The sequence below is a fragment of the Tamandua tetradactyla genome, chromosome 7 (assembly GCF_023851605.1).
Source record: "Tamandua tetradactyla isolate mTamTet1 chromosome 7, mTamTet1.pri, whole genome shotgun sequence".
Lineage (NCBI taxonomy): Eukaryota > Metazoa > Chordata > Mammalia > Pilosa > Myrmecophagidae > Tamandua > Tamandua tetradactyla.
Genome location: NC_135333.1, coordinates 25809337 through 25836704, shown reverse-complemented (window position 1 = coordinate 25836704; position 27368 = coordinate 25809337). Strand labels below are relative to the sequence as shown.

Genomic DNA, 27368 nt, shown 5'->3' with positions numbered 1-27368 from the left:
AGAGTGAACTAGTTTGGTTTGATATAAAAAGAGCAATTGTTCTGCAGCCCGTGCACCTGAGTTCAAGACTCTCTGTTTTGCCATTTGCAACTGGGATATTACTGAACACGTTAAATCATGTTTCTATGTCTCGGATTCTTCATTAGTTAAATGGGAAAAAAAAGAACACCTAATTCATTGCAGTGTTGTATGAATTAAAATGAGATGACACTTGCAGCATTCTGCTTTGGACATACACTCAGTAGGAACTGAATAATGTTGGTTGAATTTAATAGATTACCTTGCTTCTGTTGGAGTTGCTTCAGTCCATTGTCAAACTGCAAAATGTTAAAGGAATAAGGCTAAAGAACATTATTCCTTTTACCTGTGAGTGAGGCTGGCAGGAACAGGGAGAGATTGAGACAGGAAAACTAGCCAAGGAGACAAATTTAATGTTCTTGGACAAGGGTCCACAAACTGACCTGTGAACCGAATCTGGTCCACTGCCTGTTTTGTCAAAAAGTTTTATTGGAACATAGCCACACTCATTTGTTCAACAAATCTTCTGTGTCTGCTCTTGTGCTACGACGGCAGAGTTGAGTAGTTACAACAGGGAACATGTGGCCCTCCAAGTCAAAATGTTTACTATCTGGGCATTTACCAAAAAAAAAAAAAGTTTGATGACCTCCATATTAGGATAAGTTGGAAGGATCTGGCTTGAGATGGAATGCTTGAAACAGACTGAGAAGAACAAGTGCCTCATACATCAGGAAGGAAGAATTGGCAGGCCTCAGTGACAGATTGTATGTGGGGAGGGTTTGCTGTGTAAAGGGTAGGGATGCAGTGTCTTTATCATGGTTGGAATGATGTAGGAGCAAGCTTTCTTGAAATCTGAGCATGGGTACAGGATTTTGGTTCCCTAGATTTGAAATATCTAGGTCTGTCACCAATGGAAGGTCCTGGCAGTGAGCTGCCTGCAAGGGAGGCTTGAGAACTAGCAACCCCGTCAGAGTCCTGACCCCTGCCTCCTTTCGTGAGTTCCACAATTTTATCCATTTGCAGGTGGTGGATGCCACACACCTTGCTAAACAGCCAACACTCTGGAGAGATTTAGGGATAGTCATATGCATACACATTGATTCAGATCATCTCTTAGGACATTTTGGATTGTAAGTCCCCCATCTTTGTCACTGTACTGCACCAAAGTTGATTTTCAGTATACCATTTTTGGGCTGAATCCTAAGATGTTTTGATTTCTAGTTCAGAACATTCATCTTGAGTGGATTCAGAGAGTCAAATCCAATGATAAATTCATGTTTATTGAGATGTTTTGGAGGAAGGAGGAAGATGTTGTCAACTAAGGTTTTGAATAATGTTTTGTTTGACATTTTAAACTCCAAGTGGGCTGAACCACACATCAACACATAAAGACATTATGTGGCAAAAAGTGGCACTATGTGAATTAATAGACTGTGCAAATCTGAAAAATGGAAACTTGGAAGGAAAGGTAATAAAGAAGCAAAGGTAAAAAGCTTAAAAATGAGGACCTGTCCTTGGGTGCCTTTAAATGGCCTGCCTCCAAGGGGTAAAGCTGCAGAGAGAGAGGAAATCTGAATATTTCCTCTGCTTAGGCCTGATTCTAGACAATAGGTCCATGAGTGCGCATGTGTGTACACCAATATCTGTCATTATTCATATAGAGCTACTGAGTCGCAGAGTAGTTAATAAGGTTATTAACTACTACATAATAACGTTATTATGCCTAAGGTTATTTTTTAGTTAAGTGTTATAACCAGAATTTAAACCCGGGTCTTTCTTACCCCAAGTCCCATGCTTTTATCACTTTATTCTATTTGATTTATTTCTACCAGCATTTAAGATTGTGATGAGGTACTTTTTAAAATAACTCCTGTTTAATATTTGATACAGGTTGTTTTTTTTTGTTTGTTTGTTTCGTTTTGTTTTTTTTTTCATCAAATGCTTGTTAAGTACAGGAAGCATGCCAGGCCCTGGGGATAAAGAGAATGAGTGTGGCTCAGTGCCACTAAAAGTGTGGTCTGCAGACCAGTGTTTCTCACCAAAACAATATTGGTTTGCAGCAAGAAAAATTATGGAAATAGAGAGTAGATATTTAGAAACTTCTAGAGCAATTGGGCTTTGTGGTGTCATCAAACGTGTGATCAGTAGGCTTGTCTTGATGAACAGGGTAGAGACCAGTTTTCGCAGACCAGTGTTGTCATTTGTGGAGCAGGCTGTGTACTGGTCAATGTCTTAGGACCAAGCCACTGTCGAGGTCGGACTGGGGGAACGTCCTGGTTCTTCATCACTGACAATGTGATAAATACCAAGGTTTACATAGGCCATAAAATCCAACATTAGTTAGCTTTATAACAGTGACTTGTTATACACAGCTAAGGAAGTGCTTTTGGAAATGACCAGACATGCATAAGCCTTAACAAAGCAATGCAGGTCACACCTAAAGAGGCTGGGCCTTCACTGTCCCTCAGAGGGTCTGGAGAAGCCTCAGTGGAGCCAAGGAGATGAGGAAAAGTTCAGGAATGAGCGTGAGAGCCAGGATGAAATAAAATTAGAATGATCCATGAAGGTCATAGGGCAACAGGAACCACTTGTATTAGCTTCTGGTCATGTGGTTTGGGGTCATTTATCTGAGTTACAGATGTGGGACATCCATGCAGACATCGAAGTGAGGGGCCTCTGAGCACATCTCCCAGAGCCCCCCTTTCAGGAGGGAAACTGTGGTCAAAAAGAGGAAGGAGCTTACTCAAGATAACATACTTTTAAAACCAACCAGTGAACCAGAAATTATAATCTGGTTATTCGTTGAGTACTTTTTTACATACTAGGCACTGGGCATCAAATGTGTTGCCTTTTTCAACATTGATTTCTCCCTTCACTGAGGTCTGACATTTATTATTTTGTGGGTGTTTTATCGGTGATAAATCTGTTGTTTTCAAGAGGCGACAACACCTGCAAGTCTTTGAGAGTCTTTGAGGGTAAGTCCAGTTAAAACCATTTGGGGTCCAAAGCATGGTAGAAGGAAACACAGGATGTAGTAGCATTTCTTCTCAGCAACCCTGGAATTACAATTGCTTAAGGAGTATGTAATCAGTCTTTTATTTATAAGCACAGGATCAAGAAATTATAATGTACGTCTCATCAACAAGTAAAACTGTGGGTTTTAGGGAGAGGCCTAGAGGATGCAAAGCTTGCCTGAAGGTCCTCTGTTTTGCCTGCAGTTGGACCCTGACCTGACTGAGGCTGAAGGCAATAAGGTTCAGAAATACCACATAGCAAAGTAAGCCAAGCTTTGTTGGCCACTTGCTCCCACATGTCATTCAAAGAGCAGCCCTTTGTTAAGAAAATGGACGCCCTCCAATACCTAAAATTATATTGTCAATTCATCTTAGCCACAATATCACCTACTCCGATTGGAAAGGGGTTGCAGGGAACTAATTTATACTGAGTGCCTCCTGTTGAGAGGCACAGAACTTTATGCTTTGTATTTCAGTGTCTTCTTTAAACCTCCCATCACCCTTGCAAGGTTAGCAAAAGAGAAAGCTGAGGTTCAGAGAGCTAACCCCTCCAAAAAACCTGCTTGTTGTTATTTTTTTCCAGAAAGCCTGAACCATGTAGGCTTCCACTGAATTCCCACCTGTTCAAAATGCTCCAGAATTCTTTCATAAGAGAGAAGACCTCTCAGGCCCCAGAGTATCTGCACCTCCAAGTCGGAGTATAGATGCAGGAGCGTGGCTGAGTGCAAAATCACTTAGACCCTGTTTCCAGTTGCACCCATCCCCAATCACAAGGCCACTTAAGCTTTTAGAATCTCGGTTTCCTTATCCTCAATGCGAATACTTATTCCCATCTTCTTGTGTTGTGGTAAGTATTATCAGTATAAACCACCTAGCCCAGTGCAGATTCATAGTCAGTGTTACTTTTTCAAATTGTAACCCTCTAACTCTGTGATTGAAGCGCAATACCCATTTTTCCCACCCCTGCTCAAAGGGTCAATGATAATTGAGAGAACACAATTGCTATTAGCTGCCTATTCTTTTCAAGTCTTGGTGAAACTAATTTGGTTTTACCAAACAAGGAGACAGGTTTCAAAAACCTGGGTTGAAGCTTGTAATTTGCCAGCTCAGTGACAATGCAGCTTTAATCAACTGGTGATTTCGTGGCCCCCTCAGCCTCTGCCTCTGTCTTTGATTTTTGGTCCCAGGCAGTGGAATTTAGTGAGTCCTATTCATTACATTGATGGGTGAGGACCAGGAGCTCAGGTGTTCAACCCTGAGATGATTTAGAGGGACGGTAGTGGGGAGAGTCCTATTTGTTAAGTTCCAGAAATGGATCAGAAAGCCTGGTGCAGAAACTGGCTCAGTACACACAGCACCAGGTGAAACCTTCAGGGTGTTGTTCATCACAGTCTTTGATCCTGAAGTTTTGTGAATCTCAGAGACTCTCTGGGATAAGAAATGAAAAAGAAAAAGAAATGAAAAGAAAAACTCATACATCCCATACCCCTTTTCCCCCCCTCCCATTGACCCACAGTATTTCAGTCTACCCAATTTTCACACCCTAACTCCCCCTATTATTTACTTTCTTTTCATCCTTATTTTTTTCTTTTTACTTATCTGTCCATACCCTGGATAAAAGGAGCATCAGACATAAGGTTTTCACAATCACACAGTCACACTGTAAAAGCTATAAAGTTGTACAGTCTTCTTCGAGAATCAAGGCTATTGGAACACAGCTCAACAGTTTCTGGTACTTCCCTCCAGCCACTCCAATACACGTGAATTAAAAAGGATATCTAGGTGGGCCACGGTGGCTCAGCAGGTAAGAATGCTTGCCTGCCATGCCCGAGGACCAGGGTTCGATTCCCGGTGCCTGCCCATGTAAAAAAAAAAAAAAAAAAAAAAAAAGAAAAGATATCTATATAATGCGTAAGAAGAACCTCCAGGGTAACTTTCTGACTGTTCAAATTCTCTCAGCCACTGAGATTTTATTTTGTCTCATTCTTCTCTTCCCTGTTTTGGTCAAGAAGGCTTTCTCCTTCTGATAATGCCATATCCTGGCTTATCCTTGAGATTCAGGTCCCACATTGCCAGAGACATTTACACCCGTGGGAGTCATGTCCCATGCACTGAGTTCACCTGCCAAGTTGGTTTAGAGAGAGAGTCACATCTGAGCAACAGAAGAGGCTCTCCAGAAGTGACTGACTCTTAGGCATAATTATCAATAGGCATAGCCTTTCTTTTGTAGCACTAAGCTTTAGATGGGTGAGCCCAAGATTGAGGGCTCAGCCTCTTGAATTGCTTGGAGAAACAAGTTTTAGAATTAATAAAAACTTTGACTCTCTACTTGGCCTATTATAAAAATGCAGCAGAGTGGAGAGTACACTGACTCAGACCTAAGACAGACCTGGGTGTAGTGGTGACACCCCATGTTCTGGTCGTGTGATTCTGAGAGTTTGTCTTATCCTTTCTGTGCCCATCTCCATTGCATGGTTTTGTATTGTTGATTGCAGTATTGCTGGCACTTGGTTTAATGGTAGTTGTTTTATTCTGGGAAAACCTTTAGATTGTTCACATGCCCACTTTTTTTCTTCCTTGTATCCATCCCTCTAGCATTTTATCAAATATTATGGTATATTATCACAAAGACAGGTAAGACCCAGCCTTTACCCTCACTGAACTCACAATATTCATAGGAAACCAATGGTAAAAAGCTTAACAAATACAATATGATAGATACATGTAACACTATGTGAAATACTGTTGAAATATGCTGACAGATATTTTGCCTGGGGATTGAGGAAGGTTTCATCTCGGAGATGATGGCAATGTTGAAACAGGGTTTTGAAGATGAACAGGAGTTTGCATAGGAAAAGGTCAGCCAACTTGGTTATTATTTCTTTTTCTTCCTCTTTTTCCTCCTGCTCTTCCTATTTTGCTCTCCTTCCCTTCTCTTTCTCCCTTTCATCCTCCTTTTCCCCATTCTTTTCCTCCCCCTCTACTTCATATTCTTAATGTTTTATTGGTAAGAATATCTACTAAGAAACATGCTAAATAGGGATAAGACAGTGCATTTAATTAGGAAAAAATTATATTATGATTGTCTTCTCTAAATAGCATATTAATATTTATCATCATAGTAAGTCGTTCTGTTCTTAACTTTGTTCCCAGTTCAATCTGGGTGTGTTTATTTGCAACTCATTTTCCATCTGCTCTCCCTTCAAAATGAGGTTGTGAAGGAATCTTCACTGTGTAGCAATGAGTTCCTCATTGCTTGGGGTACGCGGAGGGACTGGGGGTGTCGCAGTCTAGATTAACTCTTCCTTGGTTTTTCTGCACTTCCAGATGGGAAGCCAGTGTCCCTGTCTCCGCTGGAGTCCCAGCCGCACAGCCCCAGGTACACCGCCTCCAGCCAGCGGGAGCGCGAGAACCTGGAAGTGCGCATGCGCGAGGTCGAGGAGGAGAACCGCGCGCTCCGCCGGCAGCTCAGCCTGGCCCAGGGCCGGGCCCCCGCCCCGCGCCGCGGCAACCACTCCAAGACCTACTCCATGGAGGAGGGTACGGGAGACAGCGAGAACCTTCGGGCCGGCATCGTGGCGGGCAACAGCTCAGAGTGCGGGCAGCAGCCGGTCGTGGAAAAGTGTGAGGTAAAGAGCATTTGGGAGTCCCAAGAGGCAGCCTGTTCCACCTCACGTCGCCCCTTGCAAATCCCTTCTAGAAGCGCACCCAGTGAGTGCAGAGAGCTGGGATTCTTGAGTCAGTCCTGGGTGTGAAGCTGCCTCAGTCGCTAACCTTGAGTACAGTTTGGACAAGTCATTTAGCAACTCTCTGAGCCACAGTTTTCCATTTGGAAAATGGGGATGATTAGGCCTACAGAGGTAATAAGAGGCCTTAACTGATGGAACCTACCCTTTCCTTCTTTGTGGTTCATGTTAGCATGTTCAGAGTTTCTCCGCCCACTGTCAGCTGGGTGGCCTGCTCCTTAGACTAGTGAAGGCTGTGCGATGGAGATGTGGCCCTGTGGGGCAGCTCCTTCGGCCTCCTTCTAACTTCACTTTATGAAGAGCCTCTCCAGTTCCAGAACCAGAGCCCTGGTGTTCATCTGAAGTAGCAACTTGAATGTTCATAGCTTAATATCATGCCCCCTAGTCTTAGAGGACGCTTTCTTTCTCAGTGACTCTTTGGAAATTTGACTTACCGCCCACCCCCAGCCCCTCCCACCCATGCTTGTGTGTGCACTGAATCCACACTCACTTCGCCCTTCTTCCAGTTTCCATGGAAATGAAGTACAGCATCCCATTAGGACAAAAGCCTTTCAAGACACACATAACCCAGGTTCATAACCCAGCTCTGGTGTTTGCTGCTGTGAGCACTTGAGCAAGTTACCTAACATCTCTCAACTTCAGGGATCTCATTGATGAGCTGTAGAAACAATACCTACATCACAGGTTATCTGTGAGCATCAAATGGGATAGTCATACAGAGCCAACAATAGCGTTTTCATTTGTGGGTACTTATTATTATTTTTAGTTAGAGATGGATGTTAACCTGATGTTTCTTTATTCTGTTTCCTGGCCATATTCTTAGAATATTGGACTTCAGGCTCGGTGAATTGTAGTATGCTTTTCACGTGGATGTCCACATCCAGCAGCTTGACTGATCCCTTTTAAAATATAAGTCAAATCGCACCATTTCTCAGCTCTGAAAAGCCAAGTCCTCATAAATGTCTTTCAGTACCAAGGACCTTGTGTCGTCTCTCTGACTTTCCTTTTTGCAGCTTCCTTGCTTTTCCTGGAACACATTGCCTCCCTTCACCTCAGGGTTCTTTCCTCTACCTAGAACCCTCTTCCTTGGGTACCTACAAGCTCATTCTCTCACCTCCTTCAGATTTTTGCTTCAGTGTCAGGTTCTCAGCAATAGCTTCCTGGACGACTGTTTTAAAATCTTAATATCATTCATTCCCCTTCCCCATCTTCTTTTTCTCCTTAATTTTTCTTCCAAGCCTTATCAATGTCCAACATTCTATTTTACTGCTACATACTTTTGCTTGTTTATTTTCTGTGTCGCCTACTGGAATATCAGCTTCATGGCGGAAGTAATTCCATCTCTTTTGCTCATTGCTGTATCCCCAGCACCTGCAACTGAGCCTGGCTTGTGTTAGGCTATCAATCAATACTTGTCAAAGGACAGGATGTCTGGCTGTTGTGTTGTTTTTTTGTGTCATCCAGAGGCCCCATAGGTAGGAGGGTGGCACTGGAGGCCACAGCAACCTCGATGGAGCGGTGTCACACTTTAGGCTGATTTTAGACCATGCACCTGTCCCAAGATCTACCTGTTCCAAGTAAACTTCTTCCATTGACCCACCCAAATATCAGTCTTACCCCTTCATATGTTTTAATTTCTGATTCTTCAGGTTACTGTGTTCTTTTACAACATGAGAAAACTGATCCCAAAAGCAGGCCAGGAGTATGCAGGATGAAAAATGCTGAATGGCTCATTCATTCACTGTGCATTTATTGGGCGTTGAATAGGAAAGAGGCACTTGGAGTCACCCCCTGAGGTTTGGCCCTTCCTATCTTCACACCAGACACTCTAACCCCCAGGTGTCCACCCACAACTTGCCGAGTTCCTGAAGTCTTGACTTGAATTATAGTCAGTAGGCAGTGACTTCTGTTTTCTACAGGTTTGAAATAATTTGGCCTTTTGGGTCAGTGGTTCAATATGTAGAACGAACAGACAGAATTAGATCAATCATTCTCCCCAAGAATAGAGGTACCCTGGAGGTTTGTAAGATGATTTTAGATGGTACATTACAACAGATTTAAAAAAAAATAGTTACATATATGTTTTATTAAGGCAGGGTACTGTGGGTTTAACAGCAGGACTCTAAATTCAACTCCTTGCTTCACCACTGACTAGATGAGCTGTGTGACCTTGAACAAGTTACTTAACTGATTTGTGTCTCAGTTTCTTCACCTTGAATGTTTGAAAATGCTGGATGTTAAGAGAACTGTGTATATGGAAATTCTAAACCCTTCATTTTATAGAACTTGTCATTGAGGATCAGAGAGATTAAGTGACTTGCTCAAGGTCTCTCAGCCTGCCAGAGGTGGAGCTGAAACCAGTACCCATTCTTGTAATCCTCACGCCTTTGTGGTTTGCACAGTACTAGTCTCGTCCTGTGTTCTCTCCTCTTGCCTTTTTCTCCACCCTGAAAGAGTTGTAAATTCCAGTGCCTTGGGAGATGTGATGGTAGCAGGAAGGATGAATGCCACATTTTGCTCATTTTATACAAGTGGAGGGAAGTGGGGCTCCCTGTTTGGAGGTATTGGATATACAGTCTTTGAACTGTAGAATACCCCTCTCTTTCAAAATGATCACAGCTTACATCTGTGGAGTTTTTACTATAGACCCTCTTCTGTGTGCTTTATGTAGAACAGTAGTTCTCAAGGTGTGGTCCCTGAACCAGCAGACTCAGCATCACCTGGATGCAGGGTGTTCTCAGGCCCCAGCTCCAGACCTCCAGAATGAGAAACTCTGGGAGTGGGGCCCAGCAATCTGATTCTGATGCACACTGAAGTCTGAGGATCACTTATTCACAGTCCTTTAAACATTTGAGGGTAAGTAGTATTGTGTCCCCCATTTTGCAGATGAGAAAGTTAAAGCAGGATATTAAGCCACTTCCCTTGTGCTGTTTATTCTTTCAGTAAACCTTAATAAGCACTGACTTCTTAGATGCACTTTCTTGCACTTGTTTAATTTGGGCATTGATTCAATGGGGTGGCTGCTTTTATCTCCATTTTAGATATGAGGCCAGTGGGGCTCAGGGATATAAATGATTGTTCCAAGTTCACTAAGCTAATTAGCTTTGAAGCTGGAACACAAACTCTGCTCTCATCCTTTAAAAATGTAAAAATTGTTGTGATAACATATATACAGCACAAAATTTCCCATTTTAACCACATTTGTGCATATACTTTAGGAATGTTAATTGCCTTCACAACATTTTTCTACCCTCAGGACCATTATTTACCATAACTTTTTTTATCACTCGAACAGAAACTGTGTATCCATTAAGCATTAATTTTCTGTCCCACCCACCAACCCCCAGTACCTGTAAACTACTTTCTGTCTCTGTGTGTTTGTCTATTCTAGGTATTTCGTGTAAGTGAGATCACACAGTATTTGTCCTCTGTGACTGGCATATTTCACCCCTCATGATGTCTTTGGGGTTTGTCCATGCAGTAACATGATCAGCACTCCGTTCTTATGGTTATTCCATTGTACACATGTACCATGTTTTGTTTAGCCATCCCTTTGTAGATGCACCCTTGGGTTGCTTCCACTTTTTGGCTATTGTGAATAATGCTGCTATGAACATCAATGTGTAGAAATCTAGGTCCCTGTTTATAATTCTTTGGGGTGTGTACCCAGAAGTGGAATTTTGGGGGTTGTATGGTAATCCTATGTCTGATTTCCTGAGGAACTGCCAAACTGTTTTCTGCAGCGATGGTACCCATTTTGCATTCCTGCCAACAATGCACAGGGGTTCCCATTTCTCTGTCCTTGTCAACACTTGTTATTTTCCAGTATTTTAATAATAGTCATCCTAGGGGATGTGAAGTGGTATTGCTTCATTTTCACCTAAAGCTTTTCCGATTAACCCACTACTGCCTCTGACCCTCACTGCTGCCTCGGTTGTTCCCAGCTATGTCTTTTTCTCCAGCTGCCTTGGCAGCTTTGGTGCTCTGAGACTCATGGGGCCCTCCCTTGGAGGACTTGCCTGCCCCCACAAGCCATTAGTTTGCAGACGCAGTCCAGAATCTTGGCTGAACCTGTCTTTTCATAGCTCATCAATTGCCTTTGTATAAATCAGTTTTCCTTTCTCACTCTGGCATTCTCCCTGATGTGAGATGTGTAACTAAATTGTGCCCCAAGGCAGAATGTCTTTAAGGGAGCAGGGTGCTACCTAATGGTGTTGCTGGGAGCAGAGCTAGGTGGAGTATTGATTGGTTCTGCCAAGCCACAGCTTGCCTTGCTCTTAGTTTGAATCTGAATTTCTTTGGGAACACAACTTATTGTTTTTCCCCAGCTTCTATTTATGAGAAAATAGCCTATGGGAATTTTTCCTCTAGGGGCAGAGGGCAGAGAAGTTTCTTTTTCAAGTCCTCATGGGTGCTGGCAAGTGAAGAGTTGCAAATCCACACTGACCCTGAATGTCACAGGCCGTAGGTTGTCCTCATCTAGTCACTGAAATGTGTTCTCTGGGAAGCATCCCTGCATCTCCTCCATCTGGGTGATGGTGGTGGTATGGAATGCAGGGATACTGAGCATGCCTTTGTAGGAGCACTTCTCACTGTCTGATGGGATTGTCTGGAGAGCTGTCTTTCTGCCTCTTCTCTTGAGTCCAGGGGAGAGAAATCTCAATTTACCTTTATATCTTGTGAGCCTGGCCCAGCACCACCATAGTACAGGCTCCCAAAACTTTCCTATCATGCATCCTTCCTTTAGTTCCTAAAAATAAAGGTCATACACTTGACTCCAGTGGCTACTAGAATGAACCTTAGAGCTTTGGCCTTTCATACTGTTATAGTTTCTTAGAAGCCAAAACAAATACCATGCAACAGGTTGGCTTAAAGAATGGGGATTTATTGGCTCAGGTTTGGAGGCTGGGAGAAATTCAGAATTAAAATGTCTTCAGGGTGATGCTTTGTTTTTGGCTTTTCTGTAACATGGCAGTGCACAAGGCACCCCCTTCTGGCTTCTCCTTTTGCTTCCAGATTCCATTGACTTTCCCCTGTTGGTCTTCTCTCTCTGTGTCCTTCTCTATGAGCCCTTCAATGATAGGATAAGACCCATTCTGAGACAGTTGGGCCACACTCTAACTGAAATTATGTCATCAGAATGTCCTATTTATGATGGATTCACACCTACAGGAATGGATTGAGTTTAAGAACATGTTTTTCTGAAGGACATTGCTCCAAGTTACATTACTTACCTCTATCTTCAGGTGTAATTTGCAGAGATTCAAAGTGCGTCAAGCACCATGTTCAGGAATAAAGGAAATAAACAGAAAGCTGAAAGGAGTTAGAAAACCCCTTAGAAGGAGCTCTGTGGACCATGAGTATGATAACTAGGGAGAACACGTTAAAATTTATAAAGAAAATTTATAAATTTCCAAGTTTGTGACGTTGGTCCCTGCCTACCACATTTCCCTTTAGGTATTGGCAGGATGTGTATGAATGCCTAAAAGTTTTCGGTACTTTCCTTTCAGCTTCAAGGACAAATGGGTTGCTGAGAAAGGGTCACTGATATTGGCCAGGACCCTGGCAGGAAACAGATTGCACTCAAAGGGGAAGAAAGGGCTTTATGGAGGGTCAAAGACTCAGACAAGGCTGGAGAAACCATCCAGGGATGGTGGCACATCCTGATAGATGTCAATGCAAACCCTTGCCATGAAGGAGTGAGAGGCAGGAGGAATTATGGAGTCCAAGAGAAACTGGAGCTATAAGAGGAGGCCCTGATAGTGTGGAAGAACCTGGCCTCTTTCTCCTCTTGCCTTTATTTATGTCTCCAGTTCGTGCCTCCATTGACCAAACTCAACCAAAAGCCTGAAGGAAAAGGAACCCAGTTACTTGGTCTATAGAAGTCAGCTGCTGGGGCTACCAAGTAAGTAGGAGTAGGGTAGAAAATGAATCTGGAGGAGCAAGTGAGAATACCATCCAGCTGCGCGTTTAGATACTTTCACATAAAGAGTATTATATCTATAATTGGAAAGTGTAGGGAGGAAGATTAGGTCAGAGGGACAATGTTACAGAATCTGATATTCAGACTGTACATTTTGATGAAAGAGTGTACAAGTGTTTGTCTCTTTCAGTAACTGGCTATATTGAGAAATGTGAAAACTTGTCTTCATGGTTTCAAAACCTAAAGTTACTATGTATTAGTTTCAAACTGTTAGGCATCCTGGAAGAGCCATTTTCTTTCAATCCTGATCCAGTCTTGTGGGGCCAGACCTATTGTTTAGGGTGAAATCTTGGATTAGATTTGTTTCCTTGAAGTTGTGACCCACTCAGTTATGGGTGTGGCCTTCTGATTAGATGGAGATTGACTCCGCCCATTCAAGATGGGTCTTGATTCGTTTAGTGGAGTCCTCTAAAATGGGAAACATTTTGGAGAAACCTCAGATGCAGATGCAGACACAGATGTTTGGAAATGCAGAAGCCCTAGGAGATACCAGGAGCTGAGAGAGCCAATAGAAACTAAACAGGAACCAGAGCATTCACAGACTCACACATTTGGAGATGTGTGGAGTGCTAAGAGAGATGCTTGGAGTGCTGTGTAAAACGGACCCCAGCAGACATTGTCATGTGCATTCCCATGAGATGCTGCACAAGCCAGAACCCAGAGTTGTGCCTGGGAGCAGCTAAGTCTGGACCCACAGATACTTGGAGAAAAAGCCACTGAAATCTGAAGCTGGAAGCAACGAAACCAGGAACAAGGACCAGCAGACGTCAACCACATGCTTTCCCATGTAACAGACCTCCATCTTTCTTTGGAGGCCTTTGTGTGAACATTTATAAGGCCTTAGAACTTGTTTTAGTTCGTTAATCTGCCAGAAATACAATATGCCAGAAATGTGTTGGCTTTTATAAAGGGAATTTATTAAGTTATGAAGTTTACAGTTCTAAGGCCATAAAAATGTCCAAACTAAGGCATCCAGGGCAAGATACCTTAGCTCAAGAAAGGGCCAGTGACATTCAGGTCTCTGTCATTTGGGAAGGCACGTGGTGGCATCTGCTAATTTTCTCTCCAGGCTTCTAACTTGAAATGGCTTTCCCAGCTATTTCTTACTGCATCTCTCCTTGTCTCTGTCCTCTTAAAGGATTCCAGTAAGTAGATTAAGACCCACCTTGAATGGGCAAAAGTGTATCTCCATGGAAACCACCTAATCAGACGATCCTACCTCACTTGTGTGGTTCACATCTCTATGGAAACAACTTAATGAAAAAGATCCCACCCAAGAATAGGTTTGCCCACACAAGATTGAATTAAAGATAAGAGCATGGATTTTCTGGGGGTACATAACCTCAAACCAGCACAGAGCTAAAATTTTAATAAATCCCCTTTATAAAAGCCAATCCATTTTTGGTATTTTGCATTCTGGCAGCATTAGCAAACTTAAACATGCTATGATAAAAGAGCATTTTTTCACCTTGCACTTTAAAGGAACATCCATCCCTTTGCCCCACTCTCTCTTCTCCTCCCTCATTCCAGCCCCACTTCCATGGTTCTCTTCTGTACCCACAAAATTTTGGACCATCCCAAATTCTCCAGGAATGTATTCACTATACTCTGATTGTCTGCTTTCCTGGGGTAGCAGAGCCTTGCTGATAGTGCTCCAGATGATGAATTCATTCGTGGTGGCAGGTGTATTGGATGAAACTAAAGAGATTGGGAAATTATGTAAAATGTTTGAGAATGTACATGCTTGTGCTTACATTAATGGGCCCATTTGAAAAAGTTCCTGAACCTTGAAGCCAAGACAAAGTTTGATATCTCTGAGGCTGCGTGTTTAAATATTTGTGACTCTGAAGAGCCTGATTCAGCGTGTTTTTCACCCATCCTCATCCCATTCCTGGTTATGTCTCCCATTTGCAGGCATTTTCCTATTCATTTCCTTCATTATTTAAATGTGACAGTTGCATCCGCATTACCATCTTTCATCCTGAGTCTTTTGAGTATATTATCCAAAGATAAGCGATGCTGTCTTTATTTTACAGGTGGGAAAATAAAGATATGCCTGCATTTGACTGAGGAAAGACAGCATCGGAACCTAGGAGATGGGGATACTGGGCTTCTTCCCACACACATACCCCCTTCTTCTTTCCCCACATTTTCTTCCTCCTAACCACAGGGTTTCACAGCGGTTGCACTCTTGACATTTTGGGCTGGATAATTCCTTGTGGTGGGAGGCTGCTCGTGCATTGTAACATGTTTAGTCATATCCCTAACCTCTACCCAGATGTCTGTAGCAGCTACCCCCCAGGCAGGAAAATGAGAAATATTACCAGACATTGCTAAATGTAATCCCTGGAAGACAGAATTGCCCCCTGTTAGGAATCACTGCCTTGCAGCATAGTATTCAAAAACTGGGTCTTAGAGATTGAGAGTTAATGCGGCTGGCTTTGGGCTGGGGCAGAGGTATATTTTAAAAATCTCTTGTGTGTTTCTGATGTACAGTACAGTAAAGAATCTCCATTCCAGAATCTGAGTCCTGTCTCTCTAAGACTCAGTTTCCTAATCTATAATAAACTGAACCAGTAATACTGTGTCTGCCTCCTAGAACTGAGACATCAATCTGATGATTTGTGTAAAGTATTGAACACAGTGCCTGCAATATGGTATTTGCTCAGTAAATATTAGCTATTATTACTGTCTTTCATCTCCCCTCATCTTTCTTTTTGATCCTCAGGTACAAGAGCAGAAAAGGTAGACAGCATGGAGATTTGGGATTTGCCTATCAGATGTGGGAGGGCAGGATGCATGAGGGAGCTGAGATATAGTGAGATTAGGTCAAGTGAGCAACTGTGGAATCCAGGCACAGTGAACCAGCAAGGAAGGGCTTGCTAGATGAGGCCAGATGGAACTCTACCTGGAGGATGAAAACAGGATACCTGACATTACCTAGAACAGGTATCTAGAGGTATACCTGAAGATACCTTGAGGTATTCTGAAAAACAGGCAACCTAGAGGATGAAAAACAGGTGCAAGACTCAGAGCCCTTCAGGTAGGGGTGAGTCTGTGATTTCAGAATGCCTGAGAGTTTGAGGTTGCAGATGAAGCTAAGGCCCAGCTTTGGGCACTGGCCCTGGGTGACTTCATGGGAATGAAGGTCACTGCCATTAAAGAGGTCTTGGAGTGGAGACAAGGCTATTGGAGGTCTTTGTCATGAAAGCTGTAGGAAACTGATCAGGATATCAGAACTGCATTTTGAGGTAGCTGGTCAAGACAATAGGGATTCCAATAGCCTTACCCTGGGAGGAGTGGCTATTAACAGTTCTGAAGAGGCTTTTCTCAAGCCCACTCAAATTATTTGGGTACATGCTGCGCTGCAATATATTTGTTCTGTAGTACTCCCAGACAGAACAAGGTTGAAGTGGGAGCTAGGAGGTGGTGAATTGTGATTCAAGGAAGGCTGGTTTCATAGAAGGCACATAATCGAGAGGTGTGAACTCACCATTCTTCAAGCTGCTTTAAGAGAGGCTGGATGGCTTCCTGTATGGGATGCCCTAGAATAACACTTCCCAATTTTTGCTCAGTCTTGGCACTCAAGAATATTATTTGTGTACCACAAGGAGGTAAATAGAGAAGGCTGTTGACGTGCAAGCGTTGCCCAATCTGTGCATTCTCCTTGCATTCACCCTGCCAGGCAGCATGAACTTTAAGGAGGGTTTAAGGAGATAAGTATCTTTGTCACCTTTAATCATTCCCAACATGCTACAGCTCCAAGGCACATAATTTGGGAAGTCTTTCTCTTGACTACATTTTTGTCATGATTGGAATGTATATGCCAAGTCTTGTCCTTTGCTTTTGGAACTCATTATTTCACTTACTGCAAGCAGTCATCCTGCAAGATATGTGTCATGGGCCTTCTCTTGCAGAGTGAGTTGATGCTGTAATTTCACCAGGGTTGCACTGGGTTGCAGAATAGAGCCAGAATTCATGTCTGGAGCCCAAACTCTTGACCACTTAGATGGCCTCTGACAGTCTGTGATTCTTTAAATGATATCCCAGATGGGACCCATAGGTGTTCATTGCTCACTTGGACCCTTCTATGATTTTGACCCTAATCTAAGACATTTTGTGAGACTATTTCACAAACTCCCTGAGCCTTAACCCCTTTAGTCCTATAGCACTGATTATCAGTTCATCCTTTCTGGGTATTTTTTTTCTCCTCTCTTGTTATCAGATGTCATTGTGTCCCAGCTTGGAGGCAGGGGACTCACAATTGGCCTATTTGAGCCCATCACCATTTCTCTCATCCCAAAAATGTAATTGAAAAAAGCCTTAATGGTTTCCAAATGATGATAGCACCATAAACCAATTAAAAAGACCTTAATAAAATGGTCTTGAGTCATTTTCCACAGCTGTGGACTGTGTCTTTTGTTTTCTAATGTTCCAAACAGGAAATAAGTGATTTTTCTTCTTTGTGTGGTATGAAATGCCAGGAAGGCCTTCTTCCATCTGCCTAACTGCTCCCTCTGTTCTCGTCTTCCCAGACAATCCACGTTGCTATCGTCTGCGCAGGATACAATGCCAGCCGGGATGTTGTCACCTTGGTCAAGTCTGTCCTGTTTCATAGGTAAGAGCATTTTTTATGTTCTGTGGGCTGACACGCATGACCGACTGCCTGCATGTTTCCATGGGGAAGGGTTAAATAAGAGCAGAATTTCTCATCAATCATTCAAGCTGCTATGAAAATATAATTTTGTCTAAACCCTGGAGGAGATTTTTGTGTTAACAGTGTTTAACACTATGCAATTGCCTTGCAATGTTTAGAATTGTAGCTTTCAGACATAAAGGGACCTTCAAGGACACAACCAATTTGATGCTTGATTTCCTTAATATGCATTTCCTGCCGGTAGTCCCCTGAACTCACTTCTTGCACATCCCTGTTGAGAGGTTACTTACCCCACTTCAATATGGCCTATCCCAGCTGGGTGTTTCTTACCATTAGAAAGTCCTACTTATATTAAACTGAAATTTCCCAACATACAGATGATTTCCATTGATCTTGCCATTTTAGGTGGCTAAGATTTCCATATGTTAATTGCTAAAATATTTATATCTCCATGTTTTCGTGAAATAAAGAAAATGCTTAGTAACATAGGTCATTACTATAGCAATGCAGATATCTGTAAGAACTTTCTGCTTGGTATTTTGAGAACATTCGCAGTTTTGACAGCTAATCAAATGGTATCTAAGTTAATGTTTAATCTTAGAATTTAAGAACTTTACGATCTGAATATGTAGATTTTTTCCCTTGTTTCTTCAATGTTAAATTGGTTTATGAAACTTACTGTACAAACACAGGCTTTACAATGATTATATGGATTCTTTATTTAAATATGCCTATGGTTAAGCCAACCAAAATATATATTTTTGGTGGTTCTAAGTGTATTACTTGTTTTCTCAAATAAAAAAAAAAGGGAGGGAGAGATTAAAATTTTCACAGACAAATAAATGCTGAGAGAATCTGTCAATAAGAGACTAGCCCTATAAAAAATACTAAAGGGAGTTCTGTCAACTGAAAAAAAAAAAGACAGGAAAGGGAGGTCTGAAGGAGGGCACAGAACTGAAGAGTATCAGTAATGGTAACTTGAAGGATAAAAAGAGAAAGAAGAAAAAGAATATATAAATCTGACAAATAAAATCCAAAGGATAAGATGGTGGATTCAAGAAATGCTTTTATAATAATAGCTTTGAATGCTAACAGACTAAGCTTACCAATTAAAAAATAAAGATCGGAAGAATGAATTAAGAAATATAATCCAGCTGTATGCTGCTTACAAGAGACTCGTTTTAGATAAAGGAATACAAATAGATTGAAAGTGAAAGGATGGAAAAGGATGTTCCACACAAACTATAACCAGAAGAAAGCAGGAGTAGCTATACTACTATCAGACAAATAGACTTTACATGTAAAGACACCATGAGAGACAAAGAAGGACACTATATTTTAATAAAAAGAACAAGTCACCAGGAAGAGATAACAATCATAAATGTTTATGCTTTCAATCAAGGAGCTCCAAAGTACATGAGACAAAAATTGGCAAAACTGAAAGGAGCAATAGATGTTTCAACAATACTAGTAGTAGACTTCAGTACAATATTCTCCTCTATAGATAGAATACCAGACAGAGGATCAGCAAGGAAGTAGAGAAGTTAAACAACTTAATAAATGAATTAGACCTAACAGACATATATAAGTCATTACATTCCCCAAAACCAGGATATACATTCTTCTCAATGCTCATAGAAAATTCTCTAGGATATATTATATGCTGGGGCAAAAAACAGGTCTTTATAAATTAAAAAAAAATTGAATTATTCAGAGCACTTTCTCTGATAACAATGGAATGAAGCTGGAAATCAATAACCACCAAAGAACAGAACACTTACAAATATGAGAAGATTAAATGACACACTCTTAAACAGCCAGTGGGTCAAAGAAGAAATTACTAGAGAAATGGGCAGCTATCTGGAGATGAATGAAAAAAGGAAAACAACATATCAGAACTTATGGGATGGCAAAATTGTGCTGAGAGATCAATTTATTGTCCTAAATACCTATATTAAAAAAGAAGAAAGTGAGAAAATTGAGGACTTAACTGCTTACCTGGAAGAACTTGAGAAAGAACAGTAAACTAACCCAAAAGCAAATAGAAGAAGAGAAATAACAAAGATTAAAGTAGAGTTAAATGAATGGAGAATAAAAGAAAAATAGAATCAATAGAACCAAAAGTTGGTTCTTTAAGAAAATCAATCAAATCAATGGACCACTAGCAAGGCTGACAAAGAAAAAAAGAAAGAGGATGCACATAAACAGAATCAGAGATGAGAAGGGGGACATTACCCCAGACCCTGCAGAAGTTGAAAAAATCATAAGAGGTTACTATGACTAACTATATACCAACAAACTAGACAATTTAGATGAAATGGACAAATTACTGGAAACACACTGAGCAAGCTACACTGACTCAAGAAGAAATAGAAGTTCTCAACAAACAAGTCACAAGTAAAGAGATAGAATCAGTCATCAAAAGCCTTTCTACAAAGAAAAGTCCTGGGCCAGATGGCTTCATAGGGGAATTTTATCAAACATTCCAAAAAGAAATAACACTAATCCTGCTCAATCTTTTTAAAAAAATTGAGGAAAAAGGAACACTACCTAACTCATTTTATGAAGCTAACATCACCTTAACACCAAAAAGCAGGTAAAGATACAATGAGAGGAAAATTACAGGCCAGTCTCCCTAATGAACATAGAGGCTAAAATTCTCAACAATATACTAGCAAATCGAGTCCAGCAACATAGTAAAAGAATTATAGACCATGACCAAGTGGAATTTATACCAGGAATACAAGGAAGGTTCAACACAGTAAAATCAATTAATGTAATACAGCACATTAATAAATCAAAAGAAAAAAATCACTCAGTCATCTTGATTGATCTTGAAAAAGCACTTGACAAAATTCAACATCCTTTTCTGATAAAGATACTTCAAAAGTTAGGAATCAGGAGAGAGAGCCAAGATGGCAGCTTAGTGAGGGGTGGGATTTAGTTCGTCCTCCAAAGCAGCTAGTAAATAGCCAGGAACAGTACAGAACAACTGCTGGGGCCACGTCATTGGCTGGACACACAGCGTACCCCAGTATGGACCAGATGGACTGGCTGTGAGCCCCCCCCAGAACTGTGAGTTCTTCAAGTTGCAGCAGCCGGCACCCCTCCCCCATAGACTGCTTCCCAGGGGGAAAGGAAAGAGACTTTACTAGCAGCAGGAGCCTAGCTCCACAAAACTCCAATCGTGGAATTAATTAACAAATTCTGACTACTAAAAATATGCCCCCAGCTCAGCTGAATCTCAAGTAAAAGCTGAGGTTGCTGGTTTTTGCCCTCATGCAGAGGGGGCAGCACTGACAGAAAAAGAAAAAAAGAATAAAAAACAGATTTCTTTGGATCTGAAAAGGTCTGGGCCCTGCAGGAAAGGAGGGGGCACATAGGACCTGGAGATACACAGAGCAATGTACCAACTTAAGCTCTTGCAAACTTGAGGAACGGCGTCCTGCTCTGAAAAGGATTTTTCTTTTTCTCTTTTGTGGATATGTTTCTATGGCTTTACTACTCTCTGCATACAGCTGCAAGGCTTCTCAGGCTCCACTGCCCCAGGCATAGGCAAAATTGAGCTTGTTTGAGAGCTTGTTTGGACCCTGTGCCTTCCCTAGGAGAGGGGTGGGGCCCAGCTCAGGTGGAATCCCTCCCTCAAGGAATTCAGACCCCAGGGTCAGGAAAAGAGAAGCGATTAAAGCCAGCCTACAACCTCTCCTCTGTCTCCACCATGCCCCTAGCAGGGAGAGTCTGCTGAAGTTAAAGGTACCGCATCACCTTATGCTGGTGAGACCTGCAGGTAGAAAAGCACCACATACTGGGCAGAATAGGAAAAACGCAAAGTCCAGAGACTTCATAGGAAAGCCTTTTAATCTGCTGGGTCTCACCCTCAAGGAAAACTGATGGAGGTCACTCTTTCCTCCTGACAGGAGGCCAGTTTGATCTGGGAAAATCTGACTGGGGTCTGTAATACCTAAGTGGACCCTCCTAAGGGGTGGTGGAAAAGCACCATACAGGCGGGACAAGAAACAAAAAACAAGAACTGAAAAATTCTGATCAATTAAACAACACCTAGGCTAGAGGACTAGAATAAGCTGAACTGAATGTCAAAAAACAGATAAACAACAAAGTTATCCAGCAAGAAAATCCTAGGGAAAAAAAAGTGAAAGCTATCTCCAGAATAAACTAACTAAGGTAATTAAATGCCTAGATGCCAGCAAAAAATAGCGAATCATACTAGGAAATTTGAAGAAATGGTCCAGTCAAAGGAACAATCCAACAATTCAAATGAGATATAGGAGGTGAAACAATTAATTCAGAATGTTCAAACAGACATGGAAAACCTCATAAAAATCAAATCAGTGAACTGAGGGAGGATATAAAGAAGGTGAGGAATGAACGAAAAGAACAAATTGAAAGTCTGAAAAAACAAATCACAGAACTTGTAGGAATGAAAGGCACAGTAGAAGAGGTGAAAAAAATAATGGAAACCTACAATGTCAGATTTCAAGAGACAGAAGATGGGATTAGTAAACTGGAGATTGGGACATGTAAAATCTGACAAGCAAAAGAAAATACAGGGAAAAGAATGGAAAAATATGAGCAGAGAGTCAGGGAATTGAATGACGACATGAAGCACATGAAGATACATGTTGTGGGTGTCCAAGAAGGAGAAGAGAAGGGAAAAGGAGGAGAAAAACTAATGGAGGAAATTATCACTGAAAATTTCCCAACTCGTATGAAAGACTTAAAATTACAGATCCAAGAAATGCAGCGTACCCCAAAGAGAATAGATCCAAGTAGACACACTTCAAGACACTTATTATTCAGAATATCAGATGTCAGAGAGAAAGGGAGAATCTTGAAAGCAGCAAGAGAAAAGCAATCCATCACATACAAGGGAAGCCCAATAAGACTATGCATAAATTTCTCAGCAGATACCATGGAGGCAAGAAGACAGTGGGATGATATATTTGAGATACTAAAACAGAAAAACTGCCAACCAAGAATTCTATATTCAGCAAAACTGTCCTTCAAAAGTGAGGGGAAATTAAAACATTTACTAACAAAAATTCAATAAGAGAATTTGTGACCAAGAACCTGACTCTGCAGGAAATAGAAAAGGAAACACTAGAGACAGATAAGGAAAGACAGGAGAGAGAGATGTGGAAAAGAGTATAGAAATGAAGGCTATCAGTAAAAGTAAAAAGAAGAAAAATGAGATATGACACATAAAATCCAAAAGACAAAACAGTAGAAGAAAGTACTGCCCATAGAGTCATAACACTAAATATAAATGAATTAAACTCCCCCAATCAAAAGACGTAGACTGACAGAATGGATTAAAAAAAAAAACGGGGGGCGGGCCGCGGTGGCTCAGCGGGCAAGAGTGCTTGCCTGCCGTGCCGGAGGACCCCGGTTCGATTCCCGGCCCCAGCCCATGTAAAAAACAAACAAACAAACAAAATATAATAAAACAAGAAAATGTTTAAAAATGTTTCCCTTCCATCCTTCCTTCCTTCTCTGTCTTTCCTTCCTTTCAAAAAAAAAAAAATGGGACCCATCTATTTGCTGTCTACAGGAAACGCATCTTAACCCCAAGGATAAACATAGTCAAAGTTTGAGAAACGATATTCCATGCAAATAACAATCAGAAAAGAGCAGGAGTAGCTGTACTAATATCCAACATATTAGACTTCAAATATAAAACAGTTAAAAGAGACAAAGAAGGACATTATATATTAATAGAAGGAGCAACTCAGGAAGAAGACATAATAGTCATAAATCATTTGTGCCCCGAACCAGAATGCTCCATAGCCAGAATGCTACTTTGGAGAATACATGAAGCAAACACTGAAAAGAGAAATAGACACATATACCATAACAGTTGGCAACTTCAACTCCCCGCTCTCATCAGTGGACAGAACATCTAGACAGAGAATCAAAAAAGAAACAATTTGAATAATGCGATAAATGAATCAGGCTTAACAGGCATATATAGGACATTACACCCCACAACAGCAGGATACACCTTTTTCTCAAGTGCTTTTGGATCATTCTCAAGGATAGACCATAAGCTGGTTCACAAAGCAAGTCTCAATAATTTTAGAAAAGTTTGAAATCATACAAAACACTTTTTCGGATCATAATGGACTGAAGTGGAAAATCAAAAACAAAGGGCCATAAAATTCACAAATATATGGAGATTGAACAACCAGTGGGTCAAGGAAGAAATTAAAAGAGAAATCAGTAAATATCTTGAGGCAAATAAAAATGAAAACACCACATATCAAAATTTATGGGATTGAGAGGGGCCAAGATGGTGGCTTAGTAAGGTACGTGTGTCTTAGTTCCTCCTCCAGAGCAACTACTAGGTGAACAGAAACAGTGCAGAACAGCTCCTGGGGCCACGGCAGGGAATGGACACACAGCGTACCCCAGTCTGGACTGGCTAGACTGACTGCGAGACTCTGCTGCGGTGAGATCCCCGAGCAGCGTGCGATTCCCTGAGCAGCGGCAGCTGGCGGCCGGAGCACCTCCCTCCCTCCTTCCCGGGCCGGCTGAGAGTCTCGGAGAGGCAAGTTTCCCAAGCCGCGGTGGCCGGTGCCCCTCTTTTGCGGGCGGCTTCCTGGACCGGCTAGGAGTCTCGGATCAGCCGCGGGCAGCTTCCTGGTCCGGTGGCGAATTCCCCAGGCTGTGGTGGCCGGCGACCGATGCCCCTCCCCCGCGGGCGACTTCCTGGTCCGGTGGCGAATTCCCCAGGCCGCGGCAGCCGGCGACTGACGCCCCTCCCCGGCGGGTGGCTTCCTGGTCCGGTGGCGAGTTCCCCGGGCCGCTGCGGCCGGCGACCGACACCCCTCCAGGGAGAGGAGGGAATTTCCGACAGTGGCAGGGACTGGGTCCAACCAAACACCAATAGGGAAATTAATAAAGGAGCCACAGGGTCCGCTCAAGCCGCAGCGGCTGACGCCCCCACCACACGCGGCCCCCCGGACCAACTGAGAGAATTGGATCGGAAATCCCCAGGCCGCGGAGAATGGTGACCGGGGGGATGGGATCCCTTCCAAACACGTGAGACAAACGTGTGCCACGAGCGCCACCTACTGGGCAGGGTAAGAAAAACAGAACCCAGAGATTTCACAGAAAAATCTTACAACCTTGTTGGGTCCAACACCCAGGGAAATCTGACTAAATGCCCAGATGCCAGCAGAAGATAACGGTCCATGCTCAGAAGATTGAGAATATGGCCCAGTCAAAGGAACAAACCAATAGTTCAAATGAGATACAGAGTCTGAGACAACTAATACTGAATATACGAACAGAAATGGAAAATCTCTTCAAAAATGAAATCGATAAATTGAGGGAGGACATGAAGAAGACATGGGCTGAACAAAAAGAAGAAATAGAAAAACTGAAAAAACAAATCACAGAACTTATGGAAGTGAAGGATAAAGTAGAAAAGATGGAAAAAACAATGGATACCTACAATGAAGATAGAATTAGTGATTTGGAGGATGGAACATCTGAATTCCAAAAAGAAACAGAAACTATCAGGAAAAGAATGGATAAATTTGAACAGGGTATCAAGGAACTCAAGGACAATATGAACCGCACAAATATACGTGTTGTGGGTGTCCCAGAAGGAGAAGAGAAGGGAAAAGGAGGAGAAAAACTAATGGAAGAAATTATCACTGAAAATTTCCCAGCTCTTATGAAAGACCTAAAATTACAGATCCAAGAAGTGCAGCGCACCCCAAAGAGATTAGAACCAAATAGGCGTTCTCCAAGACACTTACTAGCCGATGATGCCATGCTTGCCATGTACCCTTCCAGATGAGAGAGGATCCTTGACTGTGTTCATCATGTGCCTTTCCAGATGAGAGAGAAACTGTGACTGTGTTCGCCATGTGCCCTTCCACTCGAAAGAGAAACTCTGAACTTCATCGGCCTTCTTGAACCAAGTTATCTTTCCCTGGATGCCTTAGATTGGTCATTTCTATAGCCTTGTTTAATTGGGACATTTTCTTGGCCTTAGAACTGTAAACTAGCAACTTATTAAATTCCCCTTTCAAAAGCCATTCCATTTCTGGTATATTGCATTCCAGCAGCTAGCAAAGTAGAACACATGGTCAAGGTAAACCATCTGGGACAGAGCAGCCTCTTCAATAAATGTGTTTGGAGAACTGGATATCCATATGCAAAAGAATCAGAGAGGATCAATATCTCATACATTATGGAAAAATTAATTCAAAATCTATCAAAGACCTGAACATTAGAATTAGGACCATAAAACTGTTAGAAGAAAATATAGGGAAATATCTTATAATTCCTGTAATATGAGGTGGTTTCCTAGACACCCACAGCACAAGCCTTGAATGAAGAAATAGATAAATGGGATGTCCTCAAAATTAAACACTTTTGTGCATCAAAGAACTTTGTCAGGAGAATAAAAAAGCAGCCCATTCAATATGAGATACTATTTGGAAACCACATATCAGATAAGGGTTTAGTGTCCAGAATATTTAGATTCTTCAACTCAACAACAAAAAAACAAATAACCCAATTAAAAAATGGGCAAAAGACATAAACAAGACACTTTTTGAAGAGGAAATACAAATGGCTAAAAGGAACATGAAAAGATGCTCAACTTCACTGGCTATTATGGAAATGCAAATCAAAACCACAGTGCGTATCCATTAAAATGGCCATATTCATGATAGACGGTATAAATTAGGAATGCCTAGAGTGGACAAGGATGGTGATTAAATGTACAAATATAAAAAAAGCAGGAACCACCAAGTGCTTGAGAGAATGTGGAGAAAGAGGCACACTTACCCACTCTTAGTCAGAATGTAAAATTTTACAACCGCTCGGGAAGGCAGCTTGGTGGTTCCTCCGGAAGCTAAGTATAGAATTGCCATATGATACAACGATCCCATTGCTAGGTATCTGTTTAGAAGAACTGAAGGTAAGGACACAAATGGACATTTGTATACCGATGCAAAATGAAAACAGCAGCACACTAAAAGCAGCATATTAGTGTGATTGCCAAGAGATGGAAGCTGCCCAAATGTCCATCAACAGACTAATGACTAAACAAGCCGCAAACTGTAGTACATACATAGGATGGAATACTACGCAACTGTAAGACAGAATAAAGTAATGAAGTTTGTAACAATGTGAATGATCCTTGAGGTCATTATGCTGAGTGAAATTAGCCAGAAATGAAAGGACAAATACTCTATAGTCTCACTAATATGAACTGGTATTAATGAGTGAACTTTGAGAGCTAAAGTTAAGAACACAGGTTATCGGGATAGAAAGAGATCGGGTGTTTGATACTGAAGGAATACAGATTTTGCAATAGGACTGATTATAAAAATTCAGAAACCAATAGCACAATACTTCCTGATGGTAGCACAATAATATAACTACACTGAATGAAGCTGAATGTAAGTATGTTTGAGGGAGAAGGGTTGGGGACATGTATGAAACCAGAAGGAAAGATAGACGGTATAAATTAGGAATGCCTGGAGTGGACAAGGATGGTGATTAAATGTACAAATATAAAACATTTTTACATGAGGGAGAGCAAACAAATTTCAACATTGCAAAAGATTGAAAATGGATGGTATATGGGAAAAGTACAATCAGTGCAAGCTACGTTTCTGTAGTCAACAGAAGCATTGTAATATGCTTCCACTGAATGTAACAAAGGCATTATGACAAAACTAAATGCCAGTAAATGGGGTGGAGAGGGCATGGGGAAGGGGTATGGATTCTATGCAGTAGAAAAGGAATCGTCTTCCTATGGATTATGGTGGCAAAGGCATGTCTGTTTACTTTGGTTAAATTGTATGATGTGCAAATAGAATTGGTTAAAAATGAACAGAGAGAAACAAGTGCTAGAGAAAATGTGCAGAAAGAGATGTACCTATTCACTATTGTTCGGGAAGCTGAGA

General features: G+C 41.7%; 1 protein-coding gene across 7 annotated transcripts in view; it reads left to right on the top strand.

Moving 5' to 3' along the window:
- The window catches only part of LARGE1 (LARGE xylosyl- and glucuronyltransferase 1), a 617012-nt gene that overhangs the window by 248120 nt on the left and 341524 nt on the right, over nucleotides 1-27368 (top strand). For all 7 annotated transcript variants that reach the window (XM_077168649.1, XM_077168652.1, XM_077168654.1 and 4 more), the window contains exons 3-4: nucleotides 6360-6661; nucleotides 17297-17379. In XM_077168649.1, the coding sequence (XP_077024764.1) occupies nucleotides 6360-6661; nucleotides 17297-17379 (385 nt within the window). The remainder of the gene's footprint in view (nucleotides 1-6359; nucleotides 6662-17296; nucleotides 17380-27368) is intronic.